Consider the following 26,709-nt stretch of genomic DNA (forward strand, 5'->3'; position numbering starts at 1 on the left):
CAGTCAGCTCCTAGTGACTGATGGACCCCACGTCTTACTGACTTTGAAACTATTTCTCAGCCTACCTGAAAAATTCACACGTATGCTTCCTATTTCTTTGACTATTTTTATAAAACCATTTTATTTCCACACCTGAACACCTTACTCAACCCTTATCCCACACTGTCAGTAAAGTCTTTTTTTAAAAAAACGTTTCTTAGTAGTTCCAAATTCTTAACGAACAAAGGCCCCTGTGCTCAAGGGACGGGAGGTGAATAGATTTCCTACTCAAACGACCAGGTTGCTGCGACCAAGAAACCGTTTTCCCTTTGTGTAAAAGAAAGAAAAATGGGATTGCTGTAAAACGATCCCTTCAAGTTCTGATATTCTCCGTTACAGCTAGGCCAGGGCCAGGAGGTGGTGTTAAAGAGGTAGAAGCTAAAGGAAGGATGGTAGGGCTAAAAGTTTGGATGTCGATGAAGACCGGCGTAAAGACCAACCTTGGTTTAGCTTAGTTTAGGTTCCTCGCTGATTGCCTTCGGAATAAATTTTGTTAGGCGGCGACGCGGACACCTTTACTCCGTGGTGATTGGCTCGCGGCGGGGGCCTCGCGTTTGTCCAATATGGCGGCGCCCAGTGGCGGTGTGAACTGTGAGGAGTTCGCCGAGTTCCAGGTGATGGGGTTTTCCTCATGTGGCAGGCGTGTCCCTGCTTTTGTCCCCGTACCCTGTTCCCTGCTGTGGCCTGGGAGGGAGTGCGGACCGGTTATGGAAGAAGCGGGCAGTTCAAGGCTCCTTTCTCCACCCATTGGAGGTCATGGGGGCGCGGGCTTGGCGGTAGAGAGCGAGGCAACTCCTTGGGGGTCATGGTTCTCATTGCTGCGCCCAGCCCTTGACTAACCGCCCGGGGAATCTCCAGGTGGTTCCGAGGTGCTAAAATCGAGCTTGGGCCGGGTGGTATGGATTGTAACAACCTTTTAAGCCACCCCTGAACGCAATTCTTAGCCTCTGTGGTCCCCCTCCTACTTTAAGTAGGGAAGAAAGTGAAGGAGAACTTATTTGCTTGGTAAAACAAAACAAAACAAAAAAAGCTTGGTAAAAGTTACTATTTTGGTGGGGCAGAACGTTTGGAGCCTTGGAGGGGCTATTAATTTTAGTACCTGCTGTGGTGCTTTTGCCTTCCTAACAATTAGAGGAAACGTAACATTTAAGGAAAAGGCTATATCTTTTATATATATATTCGAATACCAGAGGTCTAGGGCTAATATCAGGCTATAAATTAAAGAACAGGGGTCTGGAATCTAGCTAAGTTGCTATGAAAGTTATCTGTTCCAATGTAGGCATAAACGTGCTGCTGTCTAGATAAAGACTTGAATTTAAAAAATCATGACCTTACAAATGTTTAATCAAAGATAATGAAAAATAATTTCAAGTATCACAGATCTGTCTGTAGGAAGTTTTGTGCTATGAGCCATTTTTCAGGGAGTGGTATTCTTGAAGATAACCTCAACAGACTGAGTTATTTGACAAATAGTATTTGGCCAAAGAAGTTTATGTGGGGTCTTTTCCACCATTACTTGAACCCTCTTCATTCTTCAGCTGCTCCTCAGATTAGATCAGCACAACAGCAGCCAACTTCAAATGTGATCAAAGTGCCCGACAAATACAGATACTTGTAAAAATCTTAAATAAGATGGAAAAAGACCATTAGAATATAAAGTATATGGAATATTTAAGGTTAACAGGCCCGTTTGTAGCCTTGGTCTTTCACATTGGTACTATGACTTGACTTGAATTAATGAGCTCAAATAACTGAGCAGTGACAGCTTTAAGGTTTATTAGAATGAGTGCTGGTTAGGGAGTTAGATGATCGGGGTTCTAATACTGCTTCTGCCTTTAACAGCTTTGGAACCTTGAGCTAATTGCTTAACACTTAGGAATAAACTTTCGAATCTGTAGAATAAGATTATGTTAGGTAACATTTAAAACTGCTTCCATCTCTAATTATTTGAATCTCTAAAACTGAACTTCTTTAAGTTTTTACTTATTATTTATTTATTTGAGAGAGATTGTGCGCAAGCGGGTGGAGGAGTGGAGGGAGAGGGACAAATAGACTATGCGCTGAGCACGGGCTTTGGCCAGTGGAGGAGCTCGGTCCCAGGACCCTGAGATCATGACCTGAGCTGAAATCAAGAGTCGGACACTTAACCAGCTGAGCCACCCAGGCGCCCCTCTAAAACTAAATTTCAAAGGTTCTCTGTTAAAATACCCAATAGTGCTTAAAAAACACTTGCATTTTTCTTTTGGAAATCACATAAGATGTGAGGGGGGCAAAAACTAAACGCTTTGTAGAACCATTCCATTCACAGAAAAATGTAAATAAAAAGTTCATAAAATGAATTTCATTAGTGAAACCTGGGGCAAGTTTTTAGATAGTTTTCCTAGAGCTTTTCCAAGTGTGTGGTTTATAATGAAGAATACCGTGGGTTAAAAGTCAGATCTGGTTTTCCAGAGCTGCCTTGGCATATCATTTAACGTCATTGTAAATAAGTATAAGAACATTTGCCCCAACCATGTCAGGCACACATGAACATAAGTGAAGGTGCTGTAAAATGTAAAAATTTAGTATAACATTTAGGTTTAGATGAATTGGGTAAAATTATAAACTGTGTTTAATTGACATACTCACAGCTTCTCAATTAAAGTTAGTATTTTTTAAAGCTATGAAACCATTACATTTTGTATGTAAGTACCCTAAATGTGAAAAGCACTGCACTGAATATTGTGGATGAGAAATAGGAAATCCTGTATTTTTATTAAAAAGATTTAGGTACTTTAGAATTATATTATGAAAATGTTCAAACAGTATAGAGAAGTTGAATCTTACAGTGAACACTTATGTACATCTAGATTCCAAAATCAGTGACTTGCTGTATTTACTGTATCATATCCATCTCTCAATATAGTCATCAAGTCACCTTTTTTTAAAAAAAAAAGATTTTATTTATTTGAGAGAGAGACCACGAGCAGAGGGGACAGGGAGAGGGAGAAGCAGACTCCCCGCTGAGCAGGGAGCCCAATGGGGGGCTCAGTCCTAGCACCCTGGGATCATGACCTGAGCCATAGGCAGAGGCTTAACTGACTGAGCCACTGAGGCACCCCTGCCTTTTAATCTATTTTATTTTATTTTAGTTTAGTTTATTCATGAAAGACAGAGAGTTAGAGGCTGAGGGAGAAGCATACTCCCCATGGAGCAGGGAGCCTGATGCAGGACTACATCCTAGGACCCTAGGATCACTACCCAAGCCGAAGGCAGACACTTAACCAACTGAGCCACCAAGGGCCCCCCCTTTTTTATTTTTTTGATGCATTTCAAAATAGGTTACAAACATCCATATTAACTCCTAAACATGTCACTATTCATATTATTAACTAGAATTCAATATTTGTTCATTTACATTCTTTAAAATTTGCATGCAATGAAATGCACTAGTCTTAAGCGTACCATTCTTTTTGATGTTTACGTGTACCTGTAATACAAACCTCTGCCAACATAGAGAATGATACCGTCACCTCCAAAAGTTTCTCATGCCCCTTCCCAGTCAATCCCTGCCCATATATCCCTTCTCCTCCCCTCTTACAATTACTGTCCTGATTTTTCTCCATGTAGGTGCATGTTTTAAAGCTTAAGAGTTTTTAAAGTATTTTAAGTTTTGCAATTCTTATTTTTCTGTTATAAAAGTTAGATTAACACTCCTGGAAAATATGCTGTTTCTAAAATGAAATAAAATCCAGAAGGATGTTTAAAATTGAGTGTCTAGGATTCCATTTGAACACTCATTTAGCAAGAATTTATTGGATATTGTATTAGTCTGCTAGCGGTGCCACAACAAATTCCACAGACTGGGTGGTTTAAGCAACAAATTCATTTTTTCACAGTTCTGGAGGCTTAAAGTCCAGGATCAAAGTCCTGTCAGAGTTGGTTTCTGGTTCACCGTCTCTTCCTGGCTTGCCTATTGCGGCCTCATTGCTGTGTTCTCATATGGCCTCTTTGTGCACAGAGAGCGCGAGAGATCTGTGGTGTCTCTTGCTCTTATAAGGATACCAGTTCTGTAGGATTATGGCTCCACACTTACGACCTCGTTTTACCTTAATTACCTATAGGCTCTATCTCCAAATACAGTCATGTTGGGGGTTAGGGCGTCAATATACGAATTTGGTGTTGGGGGGGACACAGTTCAGTTCATAACAGATACTTGTTAGGTACCAGGCACTTGGGGAGACTAAGTGTACGGAATATAAAATAAGGAACATAATGCAAGCAAGGGTACAAAACATGTAGAAGATACTGAGAATATGAATAAAATGCTATCACAGGTCGGAGAGAAATAAATCAAGAAATGGTAATTAAGTTGGGCCTTAGGTGGGCAGGACCAGGGCAAGTCTAGGTAGAAGGAACAGTATATAGGCAGAAAATCTTATGTATTTGGGGGAAGAGCCAGTCAGTATTGCTGGAATTCAGGATTTATGCAGGGACACATTGGCATTACACAAAAGATTGGAACCAGATTATGGAAGGCCTTGAAAGCCAAGTGAGATTAGGGAGTCATTTTTGTCAAAGTTAGGAACATTCACCAGTACTGCCACAGTCTTTGTTCATACCCTCTGAACGTGTTTGCAGTTAGCTTTGCAATATCCCTCCTTGTCTGCAGTCATTGCTTTCTCCAGTATATCCCCCTTCAATCTAATCTCCATACTACTATGGCTTCATATTGTTATCTTCTGGATTTTAGAATCTGAACCATGCATCTAATTTCAGTCTTCTGTGACTAGGTCTAAACTACTTAACATGTCATACAAGACCTTTTAAAACCCAGTCCTAAAGTCTTCTTAGTTATATCTCTTACCCTCCCTTATTCATGTTTCTCTTTCCTAACCACTGCCACCTCCAATACACATTTTAACTCTTCGGTCCAGCCACGTAGGCTTAATTTTCCCTAAACACATCAAGCTCTTTATCATTTCTGTGTTTTTTCCCCACTCTTGCCACCCTGAATTCCCTTCTTCCTGACCCTCTCTCCGACCCGTTTCATATATCACCTGAACAAATATCAACTAAGTATTCTTTCCCAGGATGTGTAAGTCTTGGTATTTCTGTCAGGAATATTTATTTATTTATACACAATTGATTTTGATAATTAGGTATGGATGAAATAGTCTGTTTTCTAACTTCAAGGATGGTTCCTTTTATGACATGTCCAGCTGCTGTCTGAGCTGGGGGTGCTAGGTGCCAGAGGACTCTGGTAGTTGCAGGCAAGTCTCTATTTCTGGTGTGAGGGGAGCACAGTGTGAGCATTGCTATAAAAACGCTGTTTGAAGAACAAGGTCTTTTTGAAAAGAGCACCACGTGAATGGAATCTACTGCTGGGTACCTTTAGGCAAAGAATGAGGAGGGAAAAGCTTAATAAATTCCAGATAATTCTTTGGAGTACATTTTTATTTTACTGTCATGTAATAGACTTTTTACCACTCCCCGTATACCCTAAGAGCTCCCCAAAATAATAAAAGGAATTTACCTGAGGATTAACCTTAGGGGTAGAGTGTAGTATAATTATAGGGGCAATAGGAAGTTTTCTCTGTCCCTCCCTACTAAATATGGGCACTCCTTCAGTACCAAAACTGGCTTCCGAGAGGAGGAGATTTTCACCCCACAATTACAGATAGGACATAAAATGCAATTCCAAGTAAGTGTCTGAATAATTTTAAAGGGCCAGCCTAAAATGAGAGATTCATGATATATCAGAATCTGGTTTATTGTGTATGATGTCTGCTCAGGGGTGTCTTCTGTATATTTTCTTAGTGAATTTGTGAGAGAAAGGGAAGGAGGATGCCATTGGAACCAGGCATCAGATAGGTAGTTAGTATATCCTTGTGAATAATAACACATGATTTAATGGCAGCGCTTTGGTGTCTGTGTTAGCCTTCATTTGCTTTCAGTCTGTGAGGGCCACTCAAGCTTTTCTCTAGACCCTTTGGGAGTTGCCTTAAGAGCTCTGGCACTTTTTACACTGTAAAGAAATGTATATCTAGTGAGGTGGTTTATAGTTCCTTCCCTTCTGCCTTAGTGGTTTTGAAAGAAATTCCTTCTGAATCTTACCCCCTTTCCCCTTATCTTTATTTTTTTAGTATCTTTTCTGTGACATTTAAGAATAGCTTATAGTTCTCAACAGTCCCTGAACAAGTGCATTATCAGTTTAGAAATTGTCATTATAGTTTCTTGAATTCAGCACTGCCCGGTAGAACTGTGATGGTGGAAATTGGTGCCATCCACCAGCAACATATGGCTCTTGAGCACTTGAAATGTGGCTAGTGCAACCGAGGAACTATATTTTAATTTATTTAATTTTAATTAGAATAACCTTATATAGCTAGTGTCTACCATATGAATAGTCAAGCTCTAGGTCATATATTGATGATTCTTTAGCACACTGAGAATTGACATATTTGAAAATCCACAGTTGTAGGTTCCATTGGTAGCACTGTGAAATTACCTAGTTAATGCAGATTAATTCCCATTGCTGTATAAAGGAACTTAACGTTTATGTCCACATTGTTTTAATGGTGAGGAATTTGGCTAGATAGCTAGTGATCAAACTCAAAACTGGTTAAAGTTCAGAGTAAATAAAAATTCCAAGGAATGTCAAGCTTTGTAATCTTTTACCTAGATTGCTGTGTTCATCTCCTAACTGATCCTTTTGCATTTACTCTTGTTCCTATGTAATTCATTTTCCATATTTTAATACTTAGCAATCATTTCAGAGTACGAATTTGATCATGTAACCTGCCTTACTTAAACACTTCTTTGGTTCTCTATTCTCTCAGGAAAAAGATTAAAATCCTATAATATGACCTATAATGGTGGGCTTCATTTTACACTGTGTTTTCTCTTACTCTGTGTACATAAGCCACATTAACTTTCAGTCCATTAAACATTCTATTCAAATGACTCTTAATAAAATCACCCAGGATTTCTGTCCTGCTAAATCTGAAAATTAATTTCTGTTCACATCTTTCTTTGACTTCCAAGTAACATTCAACACAAGTGACCATTCCCTCCTTGCAACCTTTCTTCTGACTTGTGTGATTTCACAGTTTTTCTCCTGTACTTTAATTGCTAGAGTTCTTTCTTGACCCCTCCCCCCATTCCCTACAGTCTCCCTCAGTGATCTCTTCTCATCTCATGGCTTTAATAATATCAGTGTGTTAATATTACTCTAGCCTGGTTCCGTGTCAGACTGGTATTTTCAACTTTCTATTCAACATGTCTACTCAGATATTTAATAAACATCTCCAACTTAACACGTCCAGAACAGAACCTTAAAAAATTTTGTGTGCAAAATTTCAGTCCTATCCAAAAGGAGAGTTGCTACCATGAATTGCTATGTACCCAACAATCAATTCATGGCTACTCTTTGTTTCATTTATATTCTACCACTCATCTCATTCTATCCAGGTTATTTTGCAGCACACCCCAGATACCTTATCTTTTTTTCTGTAAATATTTCAGTCTGTGTCTCTAAAAGATTGTAATTTTAAACACAATGCCAGTATCACAATTAACAATAATCCTAAGTATCATCAAATATCCTGTGCGTCATAACAGAACCTTGATCTTCTCATTCCTTCCAAATCTCTTCCTCCCCCAGTCTCTCCCCAACATCAGTTAATGGCACTACCATCCATTCAGTTGCTCAGGCCTCAAAGCTAACAGTCATCTTGTTTTCTTTTCTCATCCTTACCACCAATTCATCAGCAAGTTTTATCCACTCTATTTTCAAAATATATCCAGAATCCAGCTTCCTCTTGCTAACTTGACTGCTACCTCTCAATCAAACTATCTTTATCTCCTGCCTGGACCACTATAGTAGTCTGCTGTATAGTCCCCCTGTTTCCATTCTCTTCTTTATAATTCATTCTCCACATAGAGGCAAAGTTATCTTTTAAAAAATTAATCATGTTTTATATTCCCTTGCCTAAAACCCTGTTTCCTTTAGAACGGAATCCTTAATTGTTTCCCTGGTCTCTGTTGTCCCTCGTTTTCTGGTCTTTCTGACCTCACCTAACACCACTTTCTCCCATATTCACTCCCAGCCCACTTGCCTTGTTTTAGTTCTTTATATACCTCTAAGTTTGTTCTTGCCTCATCATTTTTGACTTACATCCCCAGGTGTTCTTTTAGTTGTATCATTCAGTTCTCCGCTCACATGCTGCATTCTCAGGCCTTTCGTGATCTCCCTATCTAACGTGCTAGCCTCTCAGCCGCACTGTCATTCTTTATCCCATTACCTCAGTTTGTTTTCGTTTTCATAGTATTATTCAGTACGAAAATTATCTTGCTTTTTGTCTGTCTCCCCTTATGAGAATTTTGCTCCCAGAGAGCAAGGACCTTTTCCTGTTTTACTCACCACTGTAGCCCTGATGTTCAGAGTGGTGCCTGACACATACTAGACATTGCCAAATGTTTATTGAATGAAGAGTGAGTTAGTAAATGAATTGTGCTATGTTCTAACTGCTGCGTATGTTTAAAGAAGAAAGATTGCTGAGGACTCTCAGCCAAGGAAAGCTTTATCTAAAACGTATAACTTAAACCTCGGCCTCAGCAGATCATTTCGGTTTAGATAGGGGAAAAGAGAGATTTTTAAAGAAGGTGGCGGCGGCTGCTGCTTCTTTTTGAATAGTCAAGTTACAGGTGCTGAGGTTGGCAAGGAAGGTCCCTGTCTGCTACTACTACTGCTTACCTGGTTTTTGACACTAAATAGTGCTGCCACCATTTGTTTGGAATTTGCTGCTCAGACACATATATCCTCCATTGTACTAAAAACGTTTAAAGTAGCGGTTGCTTAGTAAATATGTTGAGATTATCCCTTAAGAATTCCAGTTTATAGAGAATAATACTATTATTGACAAAAATAGAAAGATACAGGAAGAGTGGGTAAGATAGTGAAGTTGGTTTTAGACCTGACATTTGCCTGTGTCTTACTAGTCTAAATTATGAGCCCTCTATAAGCTGTTTAACTTCTAGATTGAGATCTTTAAAAAGGCCATTAAATTACTAATTAAAGATTAATGGACTGATAGGAACAGAATCTAAACTGCAGATTTAGACTGGATGGCTTAAATGGTTATTATAATTGGAAATACCTAAATATTCATTATTGGGCAAGTGGTCTTACAGGTTATGATACCTCCACAGGGTATTTATGCAGCTATTAAAAATGTCTTCAAGGCACTTTTAGTAACAAGGGCAAATTGCTCATGGTATAATGTCATAAAGCAGGACTTTAGAGTGTTGCAAAGGACCTCAGGTTTATAAAAATATTCATAGATATGTACAGAAGAAACTAAAGGTACATCTTATAATATTAATAATGATTAACTGTGGATGATTTTTATTTGTAAGTTTTTCTGATTTTCCTAAAATGACTATGTAATACTTTAATCATAATAAAAGCTTTTACTTTAACAAATGGATGAAGAAAGAAATGAAGAAGTTGGTTTCAGTCTTGGATTTCAGTTTGGCAAAGGAAAGAAATGGTTGGTATATTGAAGGAGACGAGGCAGAGGATCGACCCAAGTTGATTTTAATACACTTTAATATTGACTGTTAACTTGTGGGGGTTTTTAATACATATATTTCTAGTATTATATGCTTCTGTTTTCCTGATGATTTTTCCAGTCATTATGTTTTGCTGGGCTAGGGGGCAAAGAGGAGAATTTAAGAAACAAAAAGAAAAGAAAAGGGTTCTAGAGTTTGTGTTTTCTGGAGACGGAGCGTAGCTGATGCCCAGCCTTTCTCTAGTGACAAGTGAAAAGAAGTACCCTAATCAAAATGTAGAGAGAAGGGACTATCCTGGGTAGGTATACTTACCAGAGTCTTTCTAAGTCCTCTGCCCTTCTGGTATTATTTTTCTTTTGGTTGGTTTTTTGAGAGTTGGAGCCTTCTTAGGAGGAAAAGATCCTTGGGAAATGAGTAGGGTCACTAAGAAAAGTTTAAACTAATTTTTATTTGTTCTAAGAACAAGAAAGCCATGAAGAGGTTTGATTCCTTCTCAAGCAGCATGCTTTGTTTTACTTGTTTTTGTTACAAAAATAATACGCAATCATAGTAAAAAGCTAAAAAAACAAAAAGACTAAAAGGTTAAAGGTTATTTTCTACAAGTGAACCACTACTGAGTTTTCTCGTGTATCTTTACAGAATTTTTCTATCTAGCACCACATTTTAGAATGATAGACAAAGAGGAAATAGAGCAAGCAATTATGCTGGATTGTTTGAGACAATTTGAGGTAATGGAGTTCAGTAGAACCCTTTATTGGCTGTATGCTGGGGATGGAAAGAGCACTCACAGTTTGCTAAGCACTGTGTCAGCAGGTGGGGTTTAAAAGTGAGTAAAACAATCTTGACCCTTGAGATGGTTACATCTAAGCCAAGGAAACAGAGTTGGCGCCCATTCTTAGAATTACTATTACATAACCTACTATTCTTGTAATAAAGGTTTTCCTGTGGTCGCACTAAATTTGGCATGGTTTCTCTACTCCTAACTTACAAAGTTGTAAAATATCCAAGAACTTTATATTTTTTTTTTGTTTGTTTAAATGTTTCTTTTTTATCACTTAACTTTCCATTCAGGTTATTATTCTTTTATTTTAAACATATATAGGAATTACTCAAGGTGATGAGGACGATTGATGACAGAATAGTACATGAATTAAACACTACGGTTCCAACAGCTTCCTTTGCAGGGAAAATTGATGCAAGCCAAACCTGTAAACAACTTTATGAGTCTGTAAGTGTATCTTTTGAGTCTTTTGTGCTTCCTTTATGCCTTTCTTTGCAGGCAAAATAAGAAACCAGTTGACATATAAACTGGATAAAAAGTATGACATCTTCATGTTTTCTTGCCTACATCTGAGGGTGTGTATAAGTTTTGGTCTGGTTGTTACCAACTAAAGAAAATGTGTGATCTTATGCACAAGTCTGTGAAAAGACCGTTCTAAGGAATCAGAGCAGTAGTTTTTTTGGCCCCTTCATGGGTGGCCTTTAATTTAAGGAAACCTTATGCACCAGGGAATGAAGGAGAGAGTGAGACAGTCAAGTAAAACAGTGGAACAAGAGCAAGGGCTTTGAATGAATCAATCCTAGGAAGCCAGACACCTGATACAATGAAGAATTAAAACCCTTCACACTTTCTGTATCTTTTTCCCTCAATCTTCAGAAAGGAGAAGCACTTGGTAGTTGGGACAGAAGCCACAAATAAATTGTCCTTTCCTGAGGCTCTGGTTTCTCAAGTACATATTTTTTCATTGCCTCTTAAAGATTCCCTTTATGTCTCTTTGTAATTTCCAAAAGCAAAGAGAAATAATAATGAAGCTAAGTATTTTTTTTATAATTTATGTATATCTTTTCATTAACTTGGAAGCTAATGTTCAAATGGCATTTGCTTCTTTAGCACAAAATTACTATTTGGATTCTTGTAAAGAAGGTATTACTTAAAACCTAAATTTTATTTCTCAAGTATGAAAAAAAAAGTCAGTTTTGGATAAGCTTATTCATATCAATTAAATTCAAAGCATTAATAATTGCTGATACTTTTATTCTGCTTTTATATGAAAGTATGTTATTTCATTGAGTGGTCAGGTAATTCTTGTGGCTTGAAAATTCTAAGGTTGTGGGCTTTAATGAGTAGAATCCAGTATTGGAAGTAGGGAGCCAGAATCCAAGCCCTAATTTATTTTGATGTTGTTTGACAATTCACTTTGTTTCTTTGGGTAGCTCTGTCTGAAGAACTAGAAATGTATGATCTCACTACCCATTTAATCTCTATAACCTATTCAGTTGTTTCCATTTACAATCTTTTTATTAACTTGAAGATTTATAGTGTAGGGATTAACGACATGGATTCCACATCTAGATTAAAACCTACCTGTGCTGCTTCCTAGCTGGTAACCTTGAACATGTTACATAACTTTTTGCCTCAGCTTCCTTATTTGTAAAATAATATCATAATAGTACCTAGTTCATAGGGTTGTTAGAGGCCTAACTGAGGTAATATGAAGTGCTTACTGTACTAAATGTCACGTATAAATGTTTGCTGCTTCTATTACTGTTGTTGTTCTTCCTTATCCCTTTGTTGAACCAGGATACTCTTGCATACTAGAACCTTTTGTTTTGGATATTTAGGATCTTTCTGTTTTGGATACTCTCGAGTATGTGTTTGGGTTTTGCTCTGTCTGTACCCTAAAGGGCTCCAGCAACATGACCATCAGAAAAAGGATGGTTTATCTAGTAGTTTTGTGCCAATGATCGAGCCTGCAGCAGACTGCCCATGCTAAGAAGTCCCACTGAGTTCCCTTAAATATTCTCTCAGTTAAGAGTGGAACTCTGTGAAACGTCCAGGTTGTTTAAGGTTACCTTGACTTTGTTTAGCCCCAACCCTTCCTTCTATAGTTGAGGAAGGAATGTTTGTACTCTCTAATGGTAATACTTCTTCATAGCAGATGATCAGCAAAGTTGTTATGAAGCACTAATTGTAGAAATTCCACATCTTAAAAGTATACTCTTAATAAAAATAATTTCAGTGAGATACCCTTATTAGAGCATATTCCCTGAATCTATGAAGTTTTTCTAGCTGTACATTCTTTAGTCTCAAGATAAACATAAAAATCAGTGCTGAACCTTAAAAAGTCTGTGCACTTGGAACAGTGCTTTACAAATGCAAAACTATTATTGGTGTCACAGTGATTGATTTAGGGTAATTCTTAAAGGTATCTCTTTAATATAATGAATTTTTGGAATATATTTTTAAGTGATATGTTTCCCCTTGCATCTTTTTGTCAGAAGTTCTAGAGGAAGATTTAAAACAAAGTGCCATGACAAAAACTTAGTAATTTTTATTTTGTTTTTAATGATAGTTAAACCAAGGGTCATCATCAGGGTTCTAAAACAAATGATGTTTGGGAAATTAGAATTTACTGTAGAGTTAATTTAAAATCAACCTTTGTTCTGGAAAAAAAAAAACATCAAAAAACTATAATCAGGAAAACTGTTGGCATTGTTTCCCTGAAAGGCAAAAGACATTGTTTTAAAATAATGGTTAAAAGATAGAGTAGGTGAAAATTTGACTAAAAGAACTTCTTAGAGTTTTGGTGAAGTAAAATAAAACTGGGAAGTCCTAGGTAGACCCTTTAGACTAGTTTTTCTTTTTTTTTTTAAGATTTTATTTATTTATTTGACAGAGAGAGAGAGACAGCCAGCGAGAGAGGGAACACAAGCAGGGGGAGTGGGGGAGGAAGAAGCAGGCTCATAGCGGAGGAGCCTGATGTGGGGCTCGATCCCATAACACCGGGATCACGCCCTGAGCCGAAGGCAGACGCTTAACCGCTGTGCCACCCAGGCGCCCCTAGACTAGTTTTGAATCATTTTCCTGCCCCATCCCAAATGCCTTCATTTCAGAATTGCTTACCCCAAATCAAAGGAAGTATGGTTATGATAATGGTTATCATTCAGGAATTTTCTCCTCTAACCAAAGGCCTTGCCTTTTACCTTACCAAGTTTCTTGATTAATTTTATCTTTGTTCCTTTGACAAGCACTTTGTATATTAGAAACAATTCTCATGTGACCCAACTTCTGAAACATCTGAATTACTAATGAGCTAATAAGTCTGGTTTTGTGCTATGTTTTTCTCTGGTAAGCTTATATCACACAGTCTTATTACTAGTTATCAAGCGTCCTCATTTCTTTGACATACGTGTGCAGAAGTCCATGCATATTCCTCTTGCTGATGGCTCTTAATTCTGAATTTTGTTGAAGGATGGTCATGAAAGTGAGACTAAAATAATTGATAATACAGAGTAAAAGATGATTTGCTCAGTGATTTCTGTGGGTTCACAGTGGGGCTAATCTGAAGGAAAATTACACAGCTGAGGGTCAGAGGGTGATCTTCAGCTTAGAAGTGTATCCACAGGAAAGGGGCCAAGTTAAAGAGGGGAACAGTGGATGAAAGCCCAACAAGGGAAGAAACTCTGTGGTGAGAGAGACTGAAAGGAAAGTATTGAACATTTTAATAAAATGTACACAATTTGAATTTGATTTTAAAGTGCAGATAGAAAAATGAAAATATTGTGACAGACTCCTAGTTGGTGCTAATGCAATTTCACCAATTGTTGGACGTCTGAGCAGTGTATTGAGTCGAGTTACCCTTAAATTTTAGAGGTAGAAAGGATGTTAGCGATGATTTACTCATAATCCATAATTTTGCAAAAGAAGACACCGAAGCCTGGAAATACTAATTATTTAGCCAGTCTCACACAAGGAGAGCTTCTTGACTTTAACAGTGGTTCTTCTTACTCTATTTTGGGAAGTTTCCTACCCTCAATGGCTCCTTTCATTTTCTGGAATTATACCTGAAGGAGGAAACAAGTAACAGAAGCAGCATATTAGCCAATGAAATATAGGCCTTGGGCTGTCCTTGTGAATCCTAGTAGATGAAAAAAAGTAGCATATTAGAGAAATCTGCTATAGGTGGGGCTAATGTCTATTGTTTTAATTCCCTTCTCTTCACATAGGTATGATTTATAACCAATGCACTTTTAGGGTTATTGCACTCTAGAAATGCAAAGGTTTAGTTTTTCCTGGTGCATATTAGACCAGTAATTCTTAACTTCAGGGTCCTGAGATGATCATTTAAGAGATGTGTTTGAGATAACTTATGAAGAATGGTTATAATATGGTTTAGTCCTAAATTTTATATAAATATAGGTGTACTAGGTTATCCCTAGTATAACTATCACTAGTATAGCATTAAGATCTTCTCTCTTCAGAGGGAAGAAGGAATGATATAACATGATTACTTGGAGCAAGTTAACACCTAAATTTTAGTTGGAGGTGAATCACTTTTTTTAATGCTCCATTAATAATAATGGTATTACATATTATTTTAGCACTTTGTTTTTCCCCTCCCCCAGATTATTGGGGTGTCATCAGAATTTGGTTATGATCATGGGAGTGTATTTGAGTCATGACCATCATACTTTGTGAATCAAGGAAGAAAATAGATGCAAATTGTTGTATTTGTTACATAAAGATGAAAGTTCTGTAAGGAATTGCCCTGCCAGATGTCTTTCAGTCAGTACACACAGTTGATGGAACCACAGTTTTTCCGTATTGACACTTGACTACAAAATCTTGGAAAGGGCTCGGTCTTGCCTAGATGAATGTAGCATTCTTTGTTTCTCTTTATTGTAACGAGTTGCTTCTCTACATCACTTACTTTACAATTTCTTGCACCTAGTGACAACACGGGGCTGACGAAAGGACAAAAAAAGAGAGGAAGAATAGCAGTAGTGGCCCCAGAGGTGCGTGGAGGTGGGTGGAGGGTAGAAAAACACGGCACAGGGTTGGAAAACTGGGGAGAGGAATGTAGGGAGAAGGGGCTGAAATGAAAAGCCCCTTGTGGGAAATGCAGGGCAAGGAGTGGGAAGTCCCAGAAGCCTATTGAGGAGGAAGGCAACCCGACCATGTACTTTCCACCAGGAGAGGTGCTTTTTTTGATCTGTTTTTAGGTGATTTCGCTGGTTCAGCAAAATCTTCACTTCCAAAGATTCCGTTTTTAAAAAGTGTTTAGAAAGTATTACGTTGCTGTAACCTAAAAATAAGATTTTTAAAAGACACTAAAATGTAAAAAATTGGTGTGATTTTTCTCTTTTGTTCCTTTGTTCTTTTAGTTGAGGGAAGCTCATGCCAGCAGGGACAGAGTCATAAAAAATTGTATAGCTCAGACCTCATCAGTAGTAAAACGCCTCCGAGAAGAGAGAGAAAAGAATTTGGATGATTTAACGTTATTAAAGCAACTTAGGAAAGAACAGACAAAGGTAAGTTGAACAAGATTTACATTTCTTTTTTTTTTTTTTTTTTTTAAGATTTTTTATTTATTTATGTGACAGAGAGACAGCCAGCGAGAGAGGGAACACAGCAGGGGGAGTGGGAGAGGAAGAAGCAGGCTCATAGCGGAAGAGCCTGATGTGGGACTCGATCCCGGATCGCCAGGATCACGCCCTGAGCCGAAGGCAGACGCTTTTAACGACTGCGCTACCCAGGCGCCCCAAGATTTACATTTCTGAGCCGTAGATTTCCAAATTTAATAAAGGCAGGGTTTTTTTTTTTTTTAAGATTTTATAAAGGCAGTTTTTAATATGAACATTTTAGAGCGAGAGATGGTCATTACTTTTTTTTTTTTTTAAGATTTTATTTATTTATTTGACAGAGAGAGAGAGACAGCCAGCAAGAGAGGGAACACAAGCAGGGGGAGTGGGAGAGGAAGGAGCAGGCTTCCAGCGGAGCAGGGAGCCCTTTGGGGGCTTGAGCCCAGGACCCTGAGATCATGACCTGAGCCGAAGGCAAATGCTTAACGACTGAGCCACCCAGGCACCCTGGTCATTACTTTTTAAAAAAAGTGACCAGGAGAGTAATACTTCATTTTTAGTGGGCTTTATTTTATTACATTTAGATATTAATTGCTAAGTTAATGTGCATTTCATGCATATATGCAGTGTAGCAGCTTTAGTTTAAAGAAGCAGTCAGTCATAAATTCTTTCCATTTCTTTATATGTTATACTGTTAAAGATAAAAGGATTAGTACAGACCCAACACCACATCAGAAATCTGGGGAAATCATATCTGTATCAATGTTTAAAGGCTTGACTTGCGAATAAACTTTTAAAAATATATTTACATTTTGAGAGTAGTTACCTCTGGTTTCATCTGTAGAAATTTGCTGAAATGCAGTACAGCTATTTCAGATTATTACCCTCTTCAGCCATAAAAATATAGTACTATTTGAATATAACCAGATATACTAGAACCTCATTATAATTCATTTCCCTACTGCAGAGAAGTTGCTATGAGTCTTTGGCCCTTTTTGGACACTTTTTTGTTTCCACTTCATCTCCTATCCCTGCAGTTTTCGCTTTTAAGAAAACAGGAAGTGTCCACTGAGTGATATGTCAGAGAAAGCCTTATTTTCCCAAAGTCAGCTAATGTAGATAGGGTGTGGGCCTCAGAGTATGATAAATAGACCAGAACTGTTTCTTTATAGCCCTTAATGGTGACATGTGAAGAAAACAGTTGAAATGTGTACCATATTTTATTATGTGGGATGCATTTCTGTTTTCCTTTTGGGGGTGGTGCTTAAAGAGTAACTTTTAATTTTGGTATAATTTCAAACTTACAGAAAAGTTGCAAGAATAGTACAGGGAACTCACATGTACCCTTTACCTATATTCACCCATTGTTTACGTTTTGCCCCACCTCCTTTGCAATACAGTCTCTCCACCCCTCTTCTCCCTCCTCCTTCCCTCCTTTCCCTGTTTTCCTCCCCTTCTACCACACAGAGGCGTTTTTTTCCCTGAAGCGTTTGGCAAGAATGTTGGGTACATGGTTCCTTTGCCCGTTATATATGTTGGTCATTACCTAGGAAGAGGGGCTTTTTCCTACACGACCACTGAGCAATTACCAAAATCATGTCTATGTTTTCAGATGGCACACTAGGTGACTTACTGATCCTTGCATGTCAGGCAAAATCCAGTATGGGATGGAATCGTGTTTTTCATTACTAAACAGTCATGAAGCCTGCCATTTGTTTAGTAGATGTAGCCAGACTTTGAAAAGGGGACCTTATCATCTCTCTCAAGCCTTTATTCTTGTAACTGCCCACAGGCGAGTGTGTGCACTTGCTCAGTCATCCTGCCGATGCAGCCTGTCTTGCTGGGTATGGGATTCAGCCCCTGTCTTCATTGCTCTCCTTGTTCATGACAACTGCTTCAGTCCTGTATTCCATACCTGCCCATGCATCAAGCAGTGGTGGGTTCCTCAGACAGTGAATTTATGCTGTAATGGTCATCTTACTCAGTGTTTAAGAAGTCTTATATAAAGCAGACTTTATATAAAGTCTTTATATAAAGCAGGTTAAAATCTAGTTATTTATGGATTTTGTATTTTAACAGAGTTTTGAAGATATTGACAAAGGAAACAGCGGGGCAGGGCTGTTGTATCCGAAACCGAAAACTCAGTATTTGCACGTTAAGTTAAACAAAGACTAGAATGACTCTTGTTATTGGAGAGCAAAGTTCAGGAACCACTGAGTACTTGGGAGTGACATATCACATAATTTGGGCCACCCTCATTTCTGCCCTTTAGTCTTTAGGGTCCAGAGAGAATCATCAGGATGACCATTGCACGGAGTAGTTTTAGAAACCAGTTAGCGAGTTCTAAAAAGTAGCTGTCTTGACTGATACTGTGTAGAACTAGAGGGGGACCATGAGTAGTACTTAACCAAGCAAGGAAGCTTGAATTTTTTTTTAAATTTTCAAGTTTGTCATGAAGATTATGGAATCAGAAAGAGAACTCTTAGAGATGATCCAGCTCTACCTCTTCCTTTTCCGAATGAGGGAACTGAGACTCAGAGATACTGACATCCCCAGAGTCACAAACTAGTAAGTGGTAGAGCTGGGACTTTCACCCATCTCTTCTGACTCTGGATTCAGTGTTTGTACGTTAAATTGTGACTGATAGTCAAATTCTGATTACTTAAGTGAACAAACCTATATGCAGAAACACCATTCTAAAAGTCCCAGTTCTTTCCCTGAGTCCTTAACGCAGAAAAAACACATTCCTTGCTGGAACTGTATGATTGTCACCTATTAGTGACCTTTGAAAGGAAGTTTACCAGTTTCAGACCTAGAGCCTCAAAAACAACCATCTCAGAGGTAGCATTTTGTTGGTGGCACTGAAATTGTATTAGAAGTTGGTTGTAATGTCTGCAGCACTCAAGAATAGAAAAAACATGGAGTATAAAGGCAGATAGCTCTAGGGAAGTAAATCCCATCCACAACGTGGTGGCTTTGTAAACTTGTAAACTAATTGCCCTGAAATTATCGGATTTTTATTTTGTAAGATGGAGTCGAGACTTCTTACGCTTTCATTTTTAGGGATTAGGATTAAATTATATAATGTGTGTAGGAACTTGCATATCCCTGATACACTCAGTAGTTGCTTTCCTTTCCTTTTTGAGTCTCTGGGACTCCATGTTTGTTACGTTAATCCTCCTTACAGTGTCTCCCAACCAGTGGTTTCCACCTTTTGTTTAACACTACTTAAGGGGGCAGGGGAGGAAGAGCACTCGAATCTTCTGTAGCAGTGCATTCTCTTTTTGGGTGGTTGTAATTATTCAGAGATCTTCTTATATATTGTGAAAATCTGTCTCCCTGTAACATGTGATTACTGCTCCGTAATCTTCCCTCTGCAGGTATATAGGATAAGTCTAAACCTGTTTCTGCATGACTTCCCTTTAAATATTTGAGAGCAATTAAAGACTGTCCTAGTGGCATGTTTTAACCCTGGTTTTTTGTTTGTTTGGGTTTTTTTGTCTTTTTGAAGACTTATTTTATTTATTTGAGAGAAAGACCATGAGCAGGAGGAGCAGAGAGAGAGGAAAAGGGAATTCCAAGCAGACTGTGCACTGAGCGCAGAGCCCAATGTGAGGCTCCATCTCACGCCCCTGACATCAGGACCTGAACCGAAACCAAGAGTTGGAAGAGGCTTAACCAACTATGCCACCCAGGCGTCCCTTGACCCTGTTTTTTGACTGAGCTTGTTAATTTTTTGGCATTCAGTTCAGGCTTTGACAGAGCAGTGAAGTTTTAATGATTTCTGGTCCATGTAGCTGATTACAGTCTGAAACTGAGGTTGCTTTGATGTAAGCAGATGGGCCTCTTCAGGCTTGTTACTATATAGCACAATACTGGTTGTCAGAAATATAGTCCTTCCTCTCATTCCTCCTGTCTATACTCTGACACTGCTTCCGAGTCTAGCAAGGGAGTTTACAAGGAGCCGGTGGATCAGTATTAAGTTCCTGTCTTATTAGTGTTACATGTGCATTGCTTAAACGTCCTGCCTGAGCTCTGCTCCTGACTAGTCAGGTTCTTTGGTCTGGGTCCCTGACTCATGGTTGCCTAGATCTTGTCTAGCTCTCTGGCATTTTGTTCCCAAATCTCCTGGCCTGAGTCTTGACTTTGGCCTAAGGAAATCATCCTAGTTTTAACCTCTTGGCTGCTTTGACCTGTAGCTCATGCATTTTTCTCCTAATTTTCCTGAATATTTTCAGGCCTCCTTCCTGGAACTAGCTAGCTTCTTTTCTTTTAAGTTTCTGTGACTAGAAGTGACTAGGAGTTTGATGGGCCTGGTCATCTGGGCCTGGCAATGGAATTGGCTTCTTTTCTGATGGTGTGTTTAAGTTGGCAGTTATCAAGAATGTTAGAAAGACTTCAGTGTCTTTAGCCTCGGACCTTTGGCTGTACGCTCAAGGTGTGGAAAGCTCATGCCTTCCTAGATCTTTTGGGCCTTTTATGTTCCCCTTCTCTTCTCTGTTTTTCTTCCTGATTCTTTTTTTCTCATCCAAATTAGGTTGCCAGCTCCTTCTCCTTTTTAGTTCTCTGTGCTGTCTTTGCAAATCACTGTTAAAGAATCAGTAACTAGAACTGGAATTCTTGAGTTCAAGGACATGTGAATTTGTGTTTTTATAAATCTTACCAAATTGCCCTCCACACTAAAAATATGTATGAGTGTATCTTTTTCCATACCCTCACTAGTAGTAGGTTTTATCAGATGTACTCATTTTTAAAAATTTTTGTCATATTATGGCTTAATTTGCATTTCTTTATACATGAGTAAGATTGTACATTAAAAAATATGTTTATTGGTCATTTGTATTCCTTTTGTGAAGTACCTGGATATTTGATTTTTTTTTTTTTATAAGAGCTCTCAAGGTGATTATAATATGCTTGAGAACCATGGCTTTAGAAGATTTAGCCCCTGATTGGATATGGGGAGAATGGGCTCTGTCCAAGATCGAGCCCAGGTGATACCATTAACAAAGAATGTAGCAGCAGGAGCTCCTTTTATTAGGAAACTGTGAATAGAATTTGGTTTTAGCTCTTTAATTTGAATTTTCGTAACTCTAACTTTTTTTTTTTCCTTTTTACAGTTGAAATGGATGCAGTCAGAACTGAATGTTGAAGAAGTTGTAAATGACAGGAGCTGGAAGGTATAAAATAATACTGGTGCTTGGAGAGAACTATGAAGGAAACTGATCTAGCAGAGGGAAACCAAGGGAGGGGGAGTAAGCAGTGCCTTGGGGCTCTTGAGAATAGACGTCTTTCATTTATAACCAACTGGAGGTTTAACTTTGAGAAGGGGTGCAGTTGGCATCCAAATAGAGCCGTCTTATAAGAAGCAGCTTTACAGTCATATGGTAGATTGTATGACATGTCGTGGTAATAGAACTGGAGACATTCTGTATGTTTCTTAATACTAATTATGGGCATACTTGTTATTTAGGGTTATTACTACTTAACTTAGAACCTTCAGTTGTGTTATTTGTTAAAATTAGCCTTTTTGAGTCCTATTACTTTGCATAAATTTTCATATCATTAGCTACCCTTCACAGTTGCTTGCTTTCTAACATGTTGATCATGAAACTTATTTGTACATAACTTTTCTGATATCTGATAATAGGGCTTTTTATGGCTCCCAGGTTCACGTGTTCCTTATTACCACCTGCATAGTTCTGAATAGGAATTAGATTGGGGGACCAGGATTCCAGGACTTTACCTGTAGTCAAAAATCATAAAATGCTTACTTTAGTTGTATGAAATCGTGTATCTGTATACCCTTCTCTAAAAATTGAGAGATTTCCAAAGGGAAATAATCTATTAAATCTGAAGGAATGAACTGAAAATTCTCTTTCATCCTTTGAAATTGACCAATGGAATGAGGTTAAACACAGAGGTTAACTGAACACAAGCTAGAACGTCCCAGCTTGCAGAGCTATGAATAAATTGCAAAGTACAAATTGATTTTCTTTGCTGTATCACTTTTCCTTATGCCATCCTCTTTGCCAAGGTTTCATATTCCTGCCCTTTCTACCAACGTGAGAAGGTGTTTGCTACTTGAAAGAGTCTGGTGTTATTTGTTCATTTATGTTCTCCAGAGAAATAATATTTACTCTTAGGATGGGATAGGGGAGGGGTACAATGAATATCTGGTTTGAAAAACTCAGTGGAGAGGCTGATACATATCAAATGTAGGGGGAAGAGGGAAGCATTTTTATTCATTATTACTTTTTTTTTTTTAAATTATTTTTAAGTAGGCTCCTGGTAGGTGCCTGGTGTGGAGCCCAAAGCAGGGCTTGAACTGACAACCCTAAGATCAAGACCTGAGCTGAAATCAAGAGCAGGCCACTTCACCGACTGAGCCACCCTGGCACCCAAGTGAAGCATTTTTAGATTTGATGCTAGTTTTAGAGAAGATATGTTTCATCCAGTCTACAAAAACTCAGGTTCCCTACTTGATTGTAAAAAAAGAAAATGTAGCTATGTTGCCGCAGGTCAGCAAAAGTGGTTAGGAAGGCATTTAGGAAAAGGATTTGGAGAAGTTTGGCCAAGTCATATATATCATCCCACCCGGAGTGCCAAGGCCACTCATGTGAAGCCTCCCCCCGTCTGAGCATTGGGAACTTAAGGGAAATGTCAGGGCTGGAAACTAACAAGAGATGAGCTATAAGATGAAAGGGCCAGTAAGAGTCCATGTAATTTCTACATTTTTTTTCTTTTAATTGTGAGATAACACATATCAGAGTATGTAACATGTAGAATGTAAGGAATATTAATAAAATTAACATTCATGTATCTACCACCCAGCTTAAGAGATTGAATAATAACCAGTATCATGAAAGCTCCTATGTAGATTTTTCTTTTATTTTTTTATGGTAGTCAACAGTGGCCAATATTGTTTGTTTTGTGTGTTTTATTTTGTTTTTTAACCTTAAAAATGATTTGTTCCTTATATCAATGAAGTATGAGGGCAAATTCTAAGAAGAAATTCTTTTAGATTTTTAAAATTTTTTATTTGGACACTTAAAATTTTTAGGCACGATTAAAATCTTTTAAAAATATTAAATGAGTGGTACCTGGGTGGCTCAGTCATTAAGTGTCTGCCTTTGGCTCAGGTCATGATCCCAGAGTTGTGGGGTTCCCTGCTCAGCGGGAAGCCTGCTTCTCCCTCTCCCATTCCCCCTGCTTGTGTTACCTCTCTTGCTGTGTCTTTCTCTGTCAAATAAATAATATCTTTAAAAAATAATAAATATTAAACGAAATATGGTAAAAATTCTGCTTCTCACTCCTCCCTTTCGGCCACCTCCTTTCCTTTCCTTCTGAAACGATGGTACATGCTTTTAGATATTTGCACCTTTTCTAATTTTATGTATGTGTGTGTGTATTTGTCACATCTATGAAAGTGTACTGCCCACACTTTTTTTTCTTTAATGTATCTTGGAGATCTTTTCAAATCAGAACATGCAGAACTTTCTTATTCTTTTATTTGCATTATATTCCATTGAATGGCTATACCAAAATTTTTATTTAACCCAGTTCCATATTGACAGACAATAATAGAATGTTCTTTTAACTTTTATGATATGTTATTTGTTTAGATTTTTAGGAAGCAAAGTAAATAGAACAAAACATTTTATAAATTTACACCATTTAGCAAAGACTGATCTCTCTTCAAGTATACCTACTTGTGAAAAGGATCCGATACTCATTTGGAAAATCACAACAGATATCTAAATAAAATCTACATTATAAAAAGAGGGGGGAAAAGCTTTATCTTAAACCATTTTAGATATTTTTTTCTAACTGTCCAAAATAAATCCAGAATATGTAATGAAAATGTTTGTTAGTTACTATTACTAAATAAGCTAGCTTGTGATTTTTTTCCTTGAATAATATAAATTTTATTAAAAAATCAAAATTATCTTATAAATGGATATCAAAGTCTTTTGTATTCTTAGTTCCTATAAGTCAGTTTGAACTCCTGAGGAAAATTCTCTGTTCCCTAAATCTGTTGGGATAAAAATAATCTGTTGGGATAAAAAAAATCTGTTGGGATAAAAAATAAATCTGTTGGGATAAAAATGGTTATATCATCCTGAACCATGCCAAATTTAATTTAGTTCCAGGCTTGATTTATACAAGATGACTCAACGACTTTTGTTTCTGTTTAAATACCTTAGGTGTTCAATGAACGCTGCCGAATTCACTTCAAGCCTCCAAAGAATGAATAAAAAGATACTTTTTTAAAAAAAGGACTGGGACATCTCATAAGAGCTAAGCATGACAGACATCAACAAGGTGGGCTTCCTAGGATGATTTCTGAGCCAACAGTCCAAGACCTTTTGTTGATTTCAGCCCCACTTAGCCAAGACCTTAAGTACAAATAATTCTGATAATTATGGAGAAATCAACTGCTATTTTATACTGATTCTGTGGAAAAAAAAAAAGATGTTTTGTAACTATTAAAATAATTTTCTGACTCAGTGTACATATTTATTTGATTGTTTTCCAAGTTGAGATAATAAGTTCTCATAAGGGAATTTGAATACAGTTTCAGTATCTGATTTGATTTATATTACATCTTTTTGATTTTTACAAATTTATTGGCAAGAACATGGACCTTTTTATCACTGATGATTCTATCCTTTTATTTATCTTTGTGGGGTTTATTGCTCCTAATAAGTAAGAGGGCAATAATATAAGCTGATACTGTCCAAAGAAACTTTCTCTTGGTACCTTAACTTACCTTGTTTTCATATGCAAAAACTAATTTTGGGTGGAATTTTCCTGGACAGTATTTCCATGGACAATGAAAAGGAAAACAGTAAAATAAATTTGGGAAAGGCAGAGGAAGGCTTGCATGATAGTATTCAAATGAGTCCGTAAAAAACATATCCTTGCAGGATTCAGTCATTGCAGAGAAAGCACTTTCTAGTACAGGATGATTGTATTAGTTTTCTGTTGCTGCTTAACAAATTACCACAGTTTAGCAGCTTAAAATCACACCTGTTTATTGTTTTACAGTTCTATAAGGTCATTAAGTCCAAGACTGGGTTCTCTGCTTGGGGTCTCATAAGCTAAAATCAAGTCAGCCAGGCTGGGCTCTTGTCTGGCGCCTCTATAGAGAGAATGTGCTTCTCAGCTCATTCAGTTTGTTGGCAGAATTTAGATCCTTGTGGTTGCAGGACTGATGTGCTCATTTCCTTGCTATTATCAGAGGCCACTCTTAACTAGAAGCTACCCACATTTTTTGGCACATGGCCCCTTCCTTCTAGCTAGCAACAGTGTATTGAATTCTTCTCATTCTTGGAATCTGACTTCCTTTTCTGCTATAAACCAGACAAATTCTGCTTTCAAAGGGTCTGTATGATCAGATTAGGCCTACCATGAGTCTTCCTTTTGATTAACTCAAAGTCGAATGATAATAGCCTTGATTACATCTGCAAATCCCTTTTGCCAGGTAGGGTAACATCACAGATGTAATGTCTCCTATTCACAGTCTAAGGAAGGAGAGTGGGACATCTTGAAGAGCCATTTTAGGATTCTGCCTACCATGATGATTTAAACAAGCTACCTGGCTCTGGTGCAGTTAGCTTGACCAACTGGGTCGTAGGTAGGCCTATGTTTCAGTATGTGGACTCTCATCGGAGTGTGCTTTTATAAGTGAGCTTTTATGTGCACTGTTCTTCAACAGATCTTTTGAGCACTTACTGTGGTTCAGATACTGTCTTAGTTGTTGGGGATATTGATAGATAAAACCTACTTTTGTGGAGATTATAATCTAATCTTGAAAAATCTCTTCGTGGCAGCGGTAGAAAAGATTTTTATATAGGACTTAAAGCAAATGGTGCCTGACAGAAAGTTGATATTTTATTTTTTTTCTTGCATGTGTCTTTTCAATTGAAAGGACTCAATAAGAAATAAGACTCGATAAATAAAGATCTTCCTGATGCTCAGGAGGGAATTGAGAAACAATCCTTGGAAAGGATTCGTAACTGCTTTTCCAGAATTTCAGGTCTGCTAAAATACTATGTAGCTAATCCAATTATGTTAGTAGGATGCCTGAATCATCCCAGTGGAACATGAAAAGTGTGTGATTGTGGCAATCAGTGACTTTCAGTATAATGAATATTATGTTTAGTTTGTGATAAATGGGTTTTAAAACCTCAAATATGAAGAGAAAGGGGTGGCATACTATTCTGGAAAGTTGATTTGCCTCCTGAAACAGTGTCTTGCATATACTTGCTGCCTTAACAGTAATTGTTGATTTTATTGGCTTGAAGGGTAGATAGGATTAGGCAGAGAGGGAGGGAGAAGAAACAATGCAAAAGTTCAGAGGTGAGTTTGGCTCTTCCTTGACAGGACGGAAGATAGCCATAGAAGAAACAGCAATCTTTAACAATTGTTTTGAGTGGCTCCCATATTCTAGGCACTATTAGCCAATACTATTACATCACTGAACAAAACAGATAAAAAATACCTGCTCTTAAAGAACTTATATGTGGTGAAGAGAGACAGTAGTAAAGAAGTAAATTACGTAGTATGCTAAAAGGAGATAAAGCTACATGCCAAAAAAAGAATCTGGAATGGGGAGTGGAGAGTGGGTGGCAAATGACTGATTTCAGCTGATTAGAGAATATTACAATGCCCTTGTCTTTGAAAAGCCGATTTAAATAGAGACTAAAATGACCAAATAAATGCAGTAATAAAAAGGAAGTTTTCTAGTAA

The 26,709-nt window shown here is 37.8% G+C and overlaps 1 protein-coding gene across 3 annotated transcripts; it reads left to right on the forward strand.

The window, feature by feature from the left end:
- The first annotated feature begins 546 nt into the window (after positions 1–546).
- Positions 547–26,709, forward strand: MIX23 (mitochondrial matrix import factor 23). Of its 3 annotated transcripts, XM_044382562.3 has the most exons (6): positions 547–653; positions 10,697–10,822; positions 15,327–15,390; positions 15,760–15,906; positions 21,075–21,134; positions 24,162–26,709. In XM_044382562.3, exons 2-6 carry the CDS (start codon positions 10,788–10,790, stop codon positions 24,210–24,212), a joined length of 357 nt encoding a protein of 118 aa, XP_044238497.1. In that variant the 5' UTR covers positions 547–653; positions 10,697–10,787; the 3' UTR covers positions 24,213–26,709. The 3 variants fall into 3 exon arrangements, with proteins under 3 accessions (XP_044238497.1, XP_026350544.1, XP_044238498.1); XM_026494759.4 differs by lacking the exon at positions 15,327–15,390 and having other exon boundaries at positions 548–653; XM_044382563.3 differs by lacking the exons at positions 10,697–10,822; positions 15,327–15,390 and having other exon boundaries at positions 575–653.

This window comes from Ursus arctos, unplaced genomic scaffold (genome assembly GCF_023065955.2).
Source record: "Ursus arctos isolate Adak ecotype North America unplaced genomic scaffold, UrsArc2.0 scaffold_4, whole genome shotgun sequence".
Lineage (NCBI taxonomy): Eukaryota > Metazoa > Chordata > Mammalia > Carnivora > Ursidae > Ursus > Ursus arctos.